Source organism: Oncorhynchus kisutch, unplaced genomic scaffold, assembly GCF_002021735.2.
Source record: "Oncorhynchus kisutch isolate 150728-3 unplaced genomic scaffold, Okis_V2 scaffold912, whole genome shotgun sequence".
NCBI lineage: Eukaryota > Metazoa > Chordata > Actinopteri > Salmoniformes > Salmonidae > Oncorhynchus > Oncorhynchus kisutch.
In genome coordinates, this window is record NW_022262857.1 from 58,028 (window position 1) to 71,898 (window position 13,871).

General features: G+C 39.9%; 1 protein-coding gene across 1 annotated transcript; it reads right to left on the reverse strand.

Annotated features, from left to right (window-relative positions):
- Nucleotides 1-2,981: 2,981 nt before the first annotated feature.
- Nucleotides 2,982-8,445, reverse strand: LOC109877121 (gastrula zinc finger protein XlCGF57.1-like). The gene is made up of 2 exons (XM_020469443.2): nucleotides 7,754-8,445; nucleotides 2,982-5,362 (listed from the first exon to the last, which is right to left on the reverse strand). Exons 1-2 carry the CDS (start codon nucleotides 8,196-8,198, stop codon nucleotides 4,035-4,037), a joined length of 1,773 nt encoding a protein of 590 aa, XP_020325032.2. The 5' UTR covers nucleotides 8,199-8,445; the 3' UTR covers nucleotides 2,982-4,034.
- Nucleotides 8,446-13,871: the final 5,426 nt, after the last annotated feature.

Genomic DNA, 13,871 nt, shown 5'->3' on the forward strand with positions numbered 1-13,871 from the left:
TTTCTGAAGTCGCTGCCTAAAAATGACCTTCCAATTCCACCATGATTCTCACCCCAAATAATTGGGATACAAATGTAAAAAGCATGTCAAGCATCCTTCCTCCCAATGAAGTTTCTATGTGAGAATTGCCAGAACAATCTGAGATACCAAAAATATTTTCCATCCTTGCTCCACCCACAAGATTTAAAAAAAAACTGTCTTCCTATGAGGTTTAATCCAGACTAGATCTTTTCAATAAAAGAGCAGAGCACGTCATCGCAGAGTGGATGTAGTGCTTCGTAGGCTATACTTTAATTGTGCGTTATTGTTATTTGATAGGCTACTTAAAAGGGCAATCTGCGGTTCAAACAACAACAAAGCAGGTACCCTGCCACTGTTTTGGTTAAAAGGTCCAACACAGTCATTGTCTCAATATCAAATTCTTTCTGAGTAACGATTAAGTACCTTACTGGAATTGTTTTCAATTAAAATGGTAAAAAAATAAACAAAAATATCTTCTTAGCAAAAGAGCAATTTCTCAAGCAAGAATTTTTACTAGGACTGTCTGGGAGTGGTCTGAGCGGGGAGGGGAAAACTGAAAACTAGCTGTTATTGGCAGAGAGATTTAGAACTCTTTCTTATTGGTCTATTAACTCATTTTACATCTTGGTGATGTCACCAGTCAGTCCAAAACACCAACCCAACCAAAACAAGCTGAAATTTCAGGCCATCTTTTCAAAAAAAACTTTTACACTTTTTCACAGTATTATTCCAACCTCAGTGTGGAAGTATACATAAAACACAGGAAAATCACATTTGGAATTGAATGTCCATTGTTTGTCACACAGATTCCTGGATGGTGGTGAAAGAAAGAACTGTAATCCAGGTGAGGTATAACAGATTCCTGGATGGTGGTAAAAGAAAGAACTGTAATCCAGGTGAGGTATAACAGATTCCTGGATGGTGGTAAAAGAAAGAACTGTAATCCAGGTGAGGTATAACAGATTCCTGGATGGTGGTAAAAGAAAGAACTGTAATCCAGGTGAGGTATAACAGATTCCTGGATCGTAAGTGGTAAAAGAAAGAACTGTAATCCAGGTGAGGTATAACAGATTCCTGGATGGTAAGTGGTAAAAGAAAGGACTGTAATCCAGGTGAGGTATAACAGATTCCTGGATGGTGGTAAAAGAAAGAACTGTAATCCAGGTGAGTATAACAGATTCCTGGATGGTGGTAAAAGAAAGAACTGTAATCCAGGTGAGGTATAACAGATTCCTGGATGGTGGTAAAAGAAAGAACTGTAATCCAGGTGAGGTATAACAGATTCCTGAATGGTGGTAAAAGAAAGAACTGTAATCCAGGTGAGGTATAACAGATTCCTGGATGGTGGTAAAAGAAAGAACTGTAATCCAGGTGAGGTATAACAGATTCCTGGATGGTGGTAAAAGAAAGAACTGTAATCCAGGTGAGGTATAACAGATTCCTGGATGGTGGTGAAAGAAAGAACTGTAATCCAGGTGAGGTATAACAGATTCCAACTGATGTGAAAAATGGTCACCTTTAAAAAGGTACAAAAATGATGAAGTAGCAGGTAACTTAAATCCAAATGAAAACGGTACTAAACTGTAGCTCTACTTGGCATCTTCCAATTCCTATCAGGCTTCACTCACCGGAGTAGTGATAGTAGTAGTACTACTGATGCCATTTTACCCACAACCTATTTAGTGCCTTACCTTATTGCCTTACCTTAGTGTCTTACCTTAGTGCCTTACCTTATTGCCTTACCTTAGTGTCTTACCTTAGTGCCTTACCTTATTGCCTTACCTTAGTGCCTTACCTTATTGCCTTACCTTAGTGCCTTACCTTAGTGCCTTACCTTAGTGCCTTACCTTATTGCCTTACCTTAGTGCCTTACCTTAGTGCCTTACCTTAGTGCCTTACCTTATTGCGCTTTTATCTTGGCCAGGTCGCAGTTGAGGGAGAGGTTGTTGTCCTGGCACCACACTGCCAGGTCTCTGACTTCCTCCCTATGGGCTGTCTCATCGTTGTCGGTGATCAGGCCTACCACTGTTGTGTCATCAGCAAACTTAATGATGGTGTTGGAGTCGTGTTTGGCCACGCAGTTGTGGGTGAACAGGGAGTACGGGGGGGGACTAAGTACACAACCCTGAGGGGCCCCAGAGTTAAGGATCAGCATGGCAGACGTGTTGTTGCCTGCCCTTACCACCAGGGGGCGGCCCGTCAGGAAGTCAAGGATCCAGTTGCAGAGGGAGGTATTTAATCCCAGGGTCCTTAGCTTAGTGATGAGCTTTGTGGGCACTATGGTGTTGAATGCTGAGCTATAGTCAATGAACAGCATTCTCACATAGGTGTTCCTTTTGTCCAGGTGGGAAAGCGCAGTGTGGAGGGCGATTGAGATTGCATTATCTATGTATCTGTTTGGGCGATATGCGAATTGGAGTGGGTCTAGGGTATCTGGGAGGATGCTGTTGATGTGAGCCATGGCCAGCCTTTCAAAGCACTTCATGGTTACCAACGTGAGTGCTACGGGTGGTAATCATTTAGGAAGGTTACCTTCGCTTCCTTGGGCACAGGGACTATGGTGGTCTGCTTGAAACATGTAGGTATTACAGACTCGGGTCAGGAAGAGGTTGAAAATGTCAGTGAAGACACTTGCAAGTTGGTCCGCATATGCTTTGAGTACACGTCCTTGTAATTCGTCTGGCCCCGTGGCTTTGTGAATGTTGACCTGTTTACAGGTCTTGCTCACATCGGCTACCGAGAGGGTTATCACTCAGTCATCCAGAACAGCTGGTGCTCTCGTGCATGCTTCAGTGTTGCTTGCCTCGAAGCGAGCATAAAAGGCATTTAGCCTGTCTGGTAAGCTCGCGTCACTGGGCAGCTCGCGTCTGGGTTTCCCAGTCAACAACTGTTGTCATAACAACGTCGTCACATTTTCATACATGTTTAGCTTGATAACTTCTACACAAATTAACTAAATAAGATACAGTGACTAAATGAATCAAAGTCAAATACATTTGAAATATGTTCTGTTTTTATTTTTTTGTTGCTTGGAGACGTAAAGGTCCGGCTAACAAAGTAGGCCTGTTTTTTTGAGTAAGCTTTCATACAATTTGATTTCATGTGGCCATAAACCAAAGAAACCCATTGCAATTTTTTTTAAAGTCAGAACACACTCAATCCCAAAGATCAGAGACTATTTAAGGTGTGATAATAGTACATCTTAAATACAAGCAAGTGAGATCTGTCTCGCTGATCATAGTCAAGTGAGATCTGTCTCGCTGATCATAGTCAAGTGAGATCTGTCTCGCTGATCATAGTCAAGTGAGATCTGTCTCGCTGATCATAGTCAAGTGAGATCTGTCTCGCTGATCATAGTCAAGTGAGATCTGTCTCGCTGACCATAGTCAAGTGAGATCTGTCTCGCTGATCATAGTCAATTGAGATCTGTCTCGCTGATCATAGTCAAGTGAGATCTGTCTCGCTGATCATAGTCAAGTGAGATCTGTCTCGCTGATCATAGTCAAGTGAGATCTGTCTCGCTGATCATAGTCAAGTGAGATCTGTCTCGCTGATCATAGTCAAGTGAGATCTGTCTCGCTGATCATAGTCAAGTGAGATCTGTCTCGCTGATCATAGTCAAGTGAGATCTGTCTCGCTGATCATAGTCAAGTGAGATCTGTCTCGCTGATCATAGTCAAGTGAGATCTGTCTCGCTGATCAGTCAGGGAAGAACTCAAAAAAAAAATGCTGATAGTTGCATGTCCCCTCATATAGAGGAAGGTGATAATAGTACTTAATTAATGCAACAGTTACAGACGACAATGGCAACCATGTGTTAGGGTGCAGACAGGTAATAGGCGTAGTAGTTTATGAAATGCAGTTCATCACAGAACAGAGCATCAACCTGGAGAAGTTACAACAGCTCACCCCAAATTCTGCCACCCACAACAGTGTCTCTCTTCTCTCGTATGATTTTCAGGTCTTTCTGACTGGGAAAATGTCTTTCCACACTGAGAACACTGGAAAGGATTCTATCCTGTGTGTGTTCCTTCATGCCTTTTCAGGCTTGCTAACTGGGTAAAACTCTTTCCACATTGGGAGCATTGGAAAGGCTTCTCTCCTGTGTGTGACATTTCATGCGTTTTCAGGTTCCCAGAGGTTCTAAAACCCTTTTCACACTTGGAGCAGTGGAAAGGCTTCTCTCCTGTGTGTGTCATCTCATGCGTTTTCAAGTTCCCTAACTGGGTAAAACTTTTTACACAGTGGGAGCAGTGAAAAGGCTTCTCTCCTGTGTGTGTCATCTCATGCATTTTCAGGTTCCCTAAATGGGTAAAACTCTTTCCACACAGAGAGCATTGGAATGGTTGTTCTCCTGTGTGTATTTTTTCATGATCTTTAAGATGCCCTGAGTGTCTAAAATCCTTTCCACACTGGGAGCATTGATACGGCTTCTCTCCAGTGTGTGTTCTTTCATGCACTTTTAGATGCCCTGAGTATCTGAAACCCTTTCCACACTGGGAACAGTGATGAGGCTTCTCCCCTGTATGTTTTCTTTCATGATATTTCAGCTGCCCTATCTGGCTAAAAGTCTTTCCACACTCAGAGCATTGGAATGGCTTCTCTCCTGTGTGTATCCTCTTGTGCTCTTTCAGATGTGATGACTGGATAAAACTCTTTCCACATTGAGAACATTGGAAAGGCTTCTCTCCTGTGTGTTTTCTCTTGTGCTCTTTCAGGTGCAATGACTGGATAAATCTCTTTCCACAGTGAGAGCATTGATATGGCTTCTCTCCAGTGTGTGTTCTTTCATGCACTTTTAGATGCCCTGAGTGTCCAAAACCCTTTCCACACTGGGAGCATTGATACGGCTTCTCTCCAGTGTGTGTTCTTTCATGCACTTTAAGATGCCATGAGTGTCCAAAACCCTTTCCACACTGGGAGCATTGATATGGCTTCTCTCCCGTGTGTGTTCTTTCATGCACTTTTAGATGCCCTGAGTGTCTAAAACTCTTTCCACAATGGGAGCAGTGATAAGGCTTCTCGCCTGTGTGTGTCATCTCATGTGTTTTCAAATTCCCTAACTGGGTAAAACTCTTTCCACACTGGGAGCAGTGGAAAGGCTTCTCTCCCGTGTGTGTCATCTCATGCGTTTTCAGGTTCCCTACATTTGTAAAACTCTTTCCACACTGGGAACATTGAAATGGCTGTTCTCCTGTGTGTATTCTCTCATGTTCTTTCAAATGCGATGACTGAATAAATCTCTTTCCACACTGGGAACAGTGGTATGGTCTTGCTGGTTTGGTCGTCTCTGGGTCTGGACTCTTCCCACGGTCAGGGTGAGAGTCTGGTCTCTCTCCTGCTAAAAAGACAGAGTATTTGCTTAAACAGAAAGACCTGAATGAAACTTCTACATGATAAAACACTTTCTACAAGGTTTAATCCAGACAAGATCCCTCAATAAAATGCATCATCTTTAAGACCCTGGTGCTTGGTTTTCGGAACAGCAGGAGGAACTCTTCCTCCCTTCCTTCAGGCTATGATGGATGCAAGAGATTATCTGAACAACTTCTATATTTAAGAGTTGTATTAAACAAATATATCCACAGGGAGACTGAAATGACTCTTCTACAAGGTTGTAACACTGTGCCACCCTCCTGAGGGGAGGGCAGACCTAAATACTCTGGCCATAACAGTCCCTTGTTTCATCCATCATGTTTGTTAAACATGCACCTTACGTTGGATCATCTTGAAACTTTCTCTCTAAATCTAACTTTCATCAAGGTTTTATGTGGTCAATTGGCTTCTCTCTGTTCATTGGCAAAATCATTTTTCAGTGTTATGATATTCATAACATCCATATCCACCAGTCTATCTTCCTGTCAACTAACAGAACTCCACTGGTTGTCCTGGTAACAGATACCAGTAGGCAGATCTATTATATTTGTTCAAACTAAACTACAGCACTTACTTTGAGGAGTCAAATCTGATCCTTAAATACTCTGGTTCCTTGTTTCATCCTTCCCTGGGTTAAAACATTAAATCAAGGCTGCCTCGCGGGGGGGGGGGGTCTGTTTAATCCTTCCATGAGATATAATCCCGACACAAATCTATGGCTGCTAGACAAGCCGATGGTCATTCATTCTATCGGTTAAGTTGCCGGAGACGCGACCCACTTCTTTTAGTTGTCCATCTATGGATGCAACGCGGTCGTTCATTTGTAATGTTTCCATTGCCGGCTGGCAACGTTCTTATCCCTTGCTTGCGAGCCAACTATGGCTAACACGGCCACGTCAAACAGAATGACAACAAAGTAGCTGCGTTTGCATTTGTTTAAGATGTTTTCTTGTGACATTTATTTGGATACATCCATAACAATAAGCTAATGATGCGTGATTTTGCCCTGGAACATGTGCTCTCTCGTCAGGACACTGTTCGGAGGAGCTAGCCAACACGGCCAACACGGATAACATTGGTAACAATCCCTTCAAACTGAAGCTGGAAAGACTGTTGAACACATTTGGAAAGGATCTTTGACGATCACATAAAACATTTTAGAAAAAAGTCTCAGCGCTGTTTTCCTCATAAGGTGAGGTATTGAAAGGTGCTGAAAACATGGGATTCAATCATTTATCTTTCTCCGAACAATTATATGAGACATATCATTTCCCATTTTATTTAGCACACAATATAGCTGAATATCTGTATTTATTTAACAATCTTTTTTTACTCATCTTTATCAAGAGTCAATCATTTCGGACCCCATTGTATATCTGAACATATAAACAGCATAAATTCCTAGTGAGCGCACCGACAAACCTTTTAAAAAACTGATTTGGGGAAAATCAAGTTTCATTGGATTGAAAAACTTTTGCGATATCAACTCTTCTCTGACCTCAATCTTATTTGGTAGTCAGGAGGACCATATTAACAAATATGTACAATGAGGTTTGATAGAATGGCCCACCTGGGGAGATTTTAGGAGTGAGAATATATGAGGTCTGATGGAATGATCCACCTGGGGGGGGGATTTTAGGAGTGAGAATATATGAGGTCTGATGGAATGATCCATCTGGGGGGGATTTTAGGAGTGAGAATATATGAGGTTTGATGGAATGATCCACCTGGGGGGGACTGAGAATATATGCCAATTTTGCATGCGAATTCATCAATGAACTTGTGGGATTTTTTTATTTTACTAGGCAAGTCAGTTAAATAACAAATTCTTATTTTCAATGACGGCCTAGGAACAGTGGGTTAGCAGGGGCAGAACGACAGATTTGTACCTTGTCAGCTCAGGGATTTGAATTTGCAACCTTCCGGTTACGAGTCCAACGTTCTAACCACTAGGCTAACCTTCCTGGGCTTTATGGTGAGTGGCTGAATCCGAATAGTCAAAAAGATGCAGCATTTCTCCTTACTTTACCTGTAGATTATGGTTCTAATAATCTAGCCACTAAGGAACCTTCCTTTGGGGTATTCTGATCCAGCCAAAGTGTCTGTCTGTCACACAGAGTGTGTTGGTTAATGCTTAAATAAACTCTTTTTTTTGTTGCTTCGTGACCCACAAATTGAGGTATTTCACATTTCTCCTTTAATATGGATGTGACCATTTGAAAGCACAATCTCTGGGACACCAATCACACAGTTTAATTAAACACTGAACACTGTCAGTAGAATGCCTCTTATTAAATATCATACATTAGTTGAACAACTGCAGAGTTGGTGCTCCTGTTTTTAAGATAGTACTCACTAGTGTTAATCAGATCTCTAGTCTCCTCTTCGTCTTTCACTCCAAAAGGGCCTTTCTCTTCTTTCACTACAAAATACTCATCTTCTTCTTTCAATGTGATTTCTTCCTTTTTCATTCTGAAAGCTTCTACCTCCTCCTCTTCCACTGTGACAGCCTCTATTCCTTCTTCGTGTTTCACTCCTAAAGGCTCTTTCTCGTATTTCACGGTAACATCCTCCTCTTCTTTCAATGTGATAGCCTCCTCTTCCTCCTTTTTGATTCTGAAAGCTTCTACCTCCTCCTCTTCCACTGTGACAGCCTCTATCCCCTCTTCCTCTTTCACTCCAAACGGCTCTTTCTCGTCTTTCACTTCCTCGTCATCTTTCACGACAATGTTCAGATCTTCTTTCTCCGTCCATCCGACCTCTTCTTCTTTAGCAGGGAGGGAGTAGCTTAGTGAGCTCATGGTCGAGCGAGGATAGCGGACTCAACTTCACTCCTAGGTCGGGGATGAAAGCTAGCTAGAATTAGCGACGAGCCTAGTACTAGGCTAAGCATCAATCTTAACGAATTAGTCAATCTAACAAGCTATTTTACAATTTAACTAGGAGATATGCAAACAAAATTGCGTTAAAAACACAGATTAATATACACAAATACGGACAAAGAATTTGAATTTGTGGGTTTTATGTTGACGAGCAAGATTCGGAACTGTCTGCATCAGTAGCGGAGTTGTTGTTGAAGAAGCGTTCCGTCCACGAGATTATACGTCACACAAGGAGCATCACCTGAAAGACTTAAGTCGCCATCTGCTGACTGGAGTTGGCAAAGCAGTTATTCACAAAAAAAAGAAAACCATAACAAATCATTTGAAAAAAAAAGAACTAATACGTTTTCTCTTACCTCTTACAGCCAAGACTTTCCTCTACACAAGATAAGATCATGACTTTATCTCACTGGGAAATTCTGTACGCGGATCTATGTACATAAAACACATAACAAGCATGTAAATGACATCAATACAACTGCAGACAATGAAAATGAGAATATTTACACATCGGTACATTGTCAACCACATTGTCCAGTGTAGACAGGCCTGCTGGACTCAGCAGCCTTATTGTTCAGCCTTATTGTACCCCTGGACTCACTAGTGAATATCATTCAGCCTTATTGTGCTGCTGAACTCACTAGTGATTATCATTCAGCCTCATTGTGCTGCTGGAGTCACTAGTGATTATCATTCAGCCTTATTGTGCTGCTGGACTCACTAGTGATTATCATTCAGCCTTATTGTGCTGCTGAACTCACTAGTGATTATCATTTAGCCTCATTGTGCTGCTGGACTCACGAGTGATTATCATTCAGCCTTATTGTACCCCTGGACTCACTAGTGATTATCATTCAGCCTTATTGTGCTGCTGAACTCACTAGTGATTATCATTCAGCCTCATTGTGCTGCTGGAGTCACTAGTGATTATCATTCAGCCTTATTGTGCTGCTGGACTCACTAGTGATTATCATTCAGACTTATTGTGCTGCTGAACTCACTAGTGATTATCATTTAGCCTCATTGTGCTGCTGGACTCACGAGTGATTATCATTCAGCCTTATTGTACCCCTGGACTCACTAGTGATTATCATTCAGCCTTATTGTGCTGCTGGACTCACTAGTGATTATCATTCAGCCTTATTGACACTGGACCCACTAGTGATTATCATTCAGCCTTATTGACACTGGACCCACTAGTGATTATCATTCAGCCTTATTGTGCAGCTGAACTCACTAGTGATTATCATTCAGCCTCATTGTGCTGCTGGAGTCACTAGTGATTATCATTCAGCCTTATTGTGCTGCTGGACTCACTAGTGATTATCATTCAGCCTTATTGTGCTGCTGAACTCACTAGTGATTATCATTTAGCCTCATTGTGCTGCTGGACTCACGAGTGATTATCATTCAGCCTTATTGTACCCCTGGACTCACTAGTGATTATCATTCAGCCTTATTGTGCTGCTGGACTCACTAGTGATTATCATTCAGCCTTATTGACACTGGACCCACTAGTGATTATCATTCAGCCTTATTGACACTGGACCCACTAGTGATTATCATTCAGCCTTATTGTGCTGCTGAACTCACTAGTGATTATCATTCAGCCTCATTGTGCTGCTGGAGTCACTAGTGATTATCATTCAACCTTATTGTGCTGCTGGACTCACTAGTGATTATCATTCAGCCTTATTGTGCTGCTGAACTCACTAGTGATTATCATTTAGCCTCATTGTGCTGCTGGACTCACTAGTGATTATCATTCAGCCTTATTGTACCCCTGGACTCACTAGTGATTATCATTCAGCCTTATTGTGCTGCTGGACTCACTAGTGATTATCATTCAGCCTTATTGACACTGGACCCACTAGTGATTATCATTCAGCCTTATTGACACTGGACCCACTAGTGATTATCATTCAGCCTTATTGTGCTGCTGAACTCACTAGTGATTATCATTCAGCCTCATTGTGCAGCTGGACTCACTAGTGATTATCATTCAGCCTTATTGTGCTGCTGAACTCACTAGTGAGTATCATTCAGCCTCATTGTGCTGCTGGAGTCACTAGTGATTATCATTCAGCCTTACTGTGATAAGGGATTGTTGGGTTGTGTTCCAGTTATATCCTTCCCCAATTTTTCTAAAGTTATCTGCTAGGATTTCCCCTATCGGATTAAATGTTTTAAAACTGAAACCTGAGATTCTGATCCTCTGTATAGGGATAAGGATTTGATAATCCAATCTCACCTTTAATCAGGAACCAGATGGGTCCAGTCGGCCAGCCAACCAGATGGGTCCAGTCGGCCAGCCAACCAGATGGGTCCAGTCGGACAGCCAACCAGATGGGTCCAGTCGGACAGCCAACCAGATGGGTCCAGTCGGCCGGTCAGATGGGTCCAGTCGGCCAGCCAACCAGATGGGACCAGTCGGACAGTCAGATACCAATACATTTCTATGGAGCTAAGGTGAGGAGGTTTAGAAAACATTCTTAAATCTGAAAACCAAAGGTTCATTGTGTTAATTTGACTCCAGTATGTTTAGATATATGGTCAGGTATGTATAGATATATGGTCAGGTATGTATAGATATATGGTCAGGTATGTTTAGATATATGGTCAGGTGTGTATAGATATAGATATATGTTCAGGTATGTATAGATATATGGTCAGGTATGTATAGATATATGGTCAGGTATGTTTAGATATATGGTCAGGTATGTTTAGATATATGGTCAGGTATGTATAGATATATGGTCAGGTATGTATAGATATATGGTCAGGTATGTTTAGATATATGGTCAGGTATGTATAGATATATGGTCAGGTATGTATAGATATATGGTCAGGTATGTATAGATATATGGTCAGGTATGTTTAGATATATGGTCAGGTATGTATAGATATAGATATATGGTCAGGTATGTATAGATATAGATATATGGTCAGGTATGTATAGATATAGATATATGGTCAGGTATGTATAGATATAGATATATGGTCAGGTATGTATAGATATAGATATATGGTCAGGTATGTATAGATATATGGTCAGGTATGTATAGATATATGGTCAGGTATGTATAGATATATGGTCAGGTATGTTTAGATATATGGTCAGGTATGTATAGATATATGGTCAGGTATGTATAGATATATGGTCAGGTATGTATAGATATATGGTCAGGTATGTTTAGATATATGGTCAGGTATGTATAGATATATGGTCAGGTATGTATAGATATATGGTCAGATATGTATAGATATAGATATATGGTCAGGTATGTTTAGATATATGGTCAGGTATGTATAGATATATGGTCAGGTATGTTTAGATATATGGTCAGGTATGTATAGATATATGGTCAGGTATGTATAGATATATGGTCAGGTATGTTTAGATATATGGTCAGGTATGTTTAGATATATGGTCAGGTCTGTATAGATATATGGTCAGGTATGTTTAGATATATGGTCAGGTATGTTTAGATATACGGTCAGGTATGTTTAGATATACGGTCAGGTATGTTTAGATATATGGTCAGGTATGTTTAGATATATGGTCAGGTATGTATAGATATATGGTCAGGTATGTATAGATATATGGTCAGGTCTGTATAGATATATGGTCAGGTATGTTAGATATATGGTCAGGTATGTTTAGATATATGGTCAGGTATGTTTAGATATATGGTCAGGTATGTTTAGATATATGGTCAGGTATGTTTAGATATATGGTCAGGTATGTTAGATATATGGTCAGGTGTGTATAGATATATGGTCAGGTATGTATAGATATATGGTCAGGTATGTATAGATATATGGTCAGGTATGTATAGATATATGGTCAGGTATGTATAGATATATGGTCAGGTATGTATAGATATATGGTCAGGTATGTATAGATATATGGTCAGGTATGTATAGATATATGGTCAGGTATGTATAGATATATGGTCAGGTATGTTTAGATATAGATATATGGTCAGGTGTGTATAGATATATGGTCAGGTATGTTTAGATATATGGTCAGGTATGTATAGATATATGGTCAGGTATGTATAGATATATGGTCAGGTATGTATAGATATATGGTCAGGTATGTATAGATATATGGTCAGGTATGTTTAGATATATGGTCAGGTATGTTTAGATATATGGTCAGGTATGTTTAGATATATGGTCAGGTATGTATAGATATATGGTCAGGTATGTATAGATATATGGTCAGGTATGTTAGATATATGGTCAGGTATGTATAGATATATGGTCAGGTATGTTAGATATATGGTCAGGTATGTATAGATATATGGTCAGGTATGTTTAGATATATGGTCAGGTATGTATAGATATATGGTCAGGTATGTATAGATATATGGTCAGGTATGTATAGATATATGGTCAGGTATGTATAGATATATGGTCAGGTATGTTTAGATATATGGTCAGGTATGTTTAGATATATGGTCAGGTATGTTTAGATATATGGTCAGGTATGTTTAGATATATGGTCAGGTATGTTTAGATATATGGTCAGGTGTGTATAGATATATGGTCAGGTATGTATAGATATATGGTCAGGTATGTATAGATATATGGTCAGGTATGTATAGATATATGGTCAGGTATGTTTAGATATATGGTCAGGTATGTATAGATATATGGTCAGGTATGTATAGATATATGGTCAGGTATGTTTAGATATATGGTCAGGTATGTATAGATATATGGTCAGGTATGTATAGATATATGGTCAGGTATGTTTAGATATATGGTCAGGTATGTATAGATATATGGTCAGGTATGTTTAGATATATGGTCAGGTATGTATAGATATATGGTCAGGTATGTATAGATATATGGTCAGGTATGTATAGATATATGGTCAGGTATGTTAGATATATGGTCAGGTATGTATAGATATATGGTCAGGTATGTTTAGATATATGGTCAGGTATGTTTAGATATATGGTCAGGTGTGTATAGATATATGGTCAGGTATGTATAGATATATGGTCAGGTATGTATAGATATATGGTCAGGTATGTTTAGATATATGGTCAGGTATGTTTAGATATATGGTCAGGTATGTTTAGATATATGGTCAGGTGTGTATAGATATATGGTCAGGTATGTATAGATATATGGTCAGGTATGTTTAGATATATGGTCAGGTATGTTTAGATATATGGTCAGGTATGTTTAGATATATGGTCAGGTATGTTTAGATATATGGTCAGGTGTGTATAGATATATGGTCAGGTATGTATAGATATATGGTCAGGTATGTTTAGATATATGGTCAGGTATGTTTAGATACATGGTCAGGTGTGTATAGATATAGATATATGTTCAGGTATGTATAGATATATGGTCAGGTATGTTTAGATATAGATATATGGTCAGGTGTGTATAGATATATGGTCAGGTATGTATAGATATATGGTCAGGTATGTTTAGATATATGGTCAGGTATGTATAGATATATGGTCAGGTATGTATAGATATATGGTCAGGTATGTTTAGATATATGGTCAGGTATGTATAGATATATGGTCAGGTATGTATAGATATATGGTCAGGTATGTTTAG

Coding starts and splice junctions, on each gene's coding strand:
- LOC109877121 (XM_020469443.2), bottom strand. CDS start 8,198: ATGAGCTCACTAAGCTACTCCCTCCCTGCTAAAGAAGAAGAGGTCGGA. Junction 5,363..7,753: donor TAGAGATCTGATTAACACTA/GTGAGTACTATC, acceptor CTGTCTTTTTAG/CAGGAGAGAGACCAGACTCT.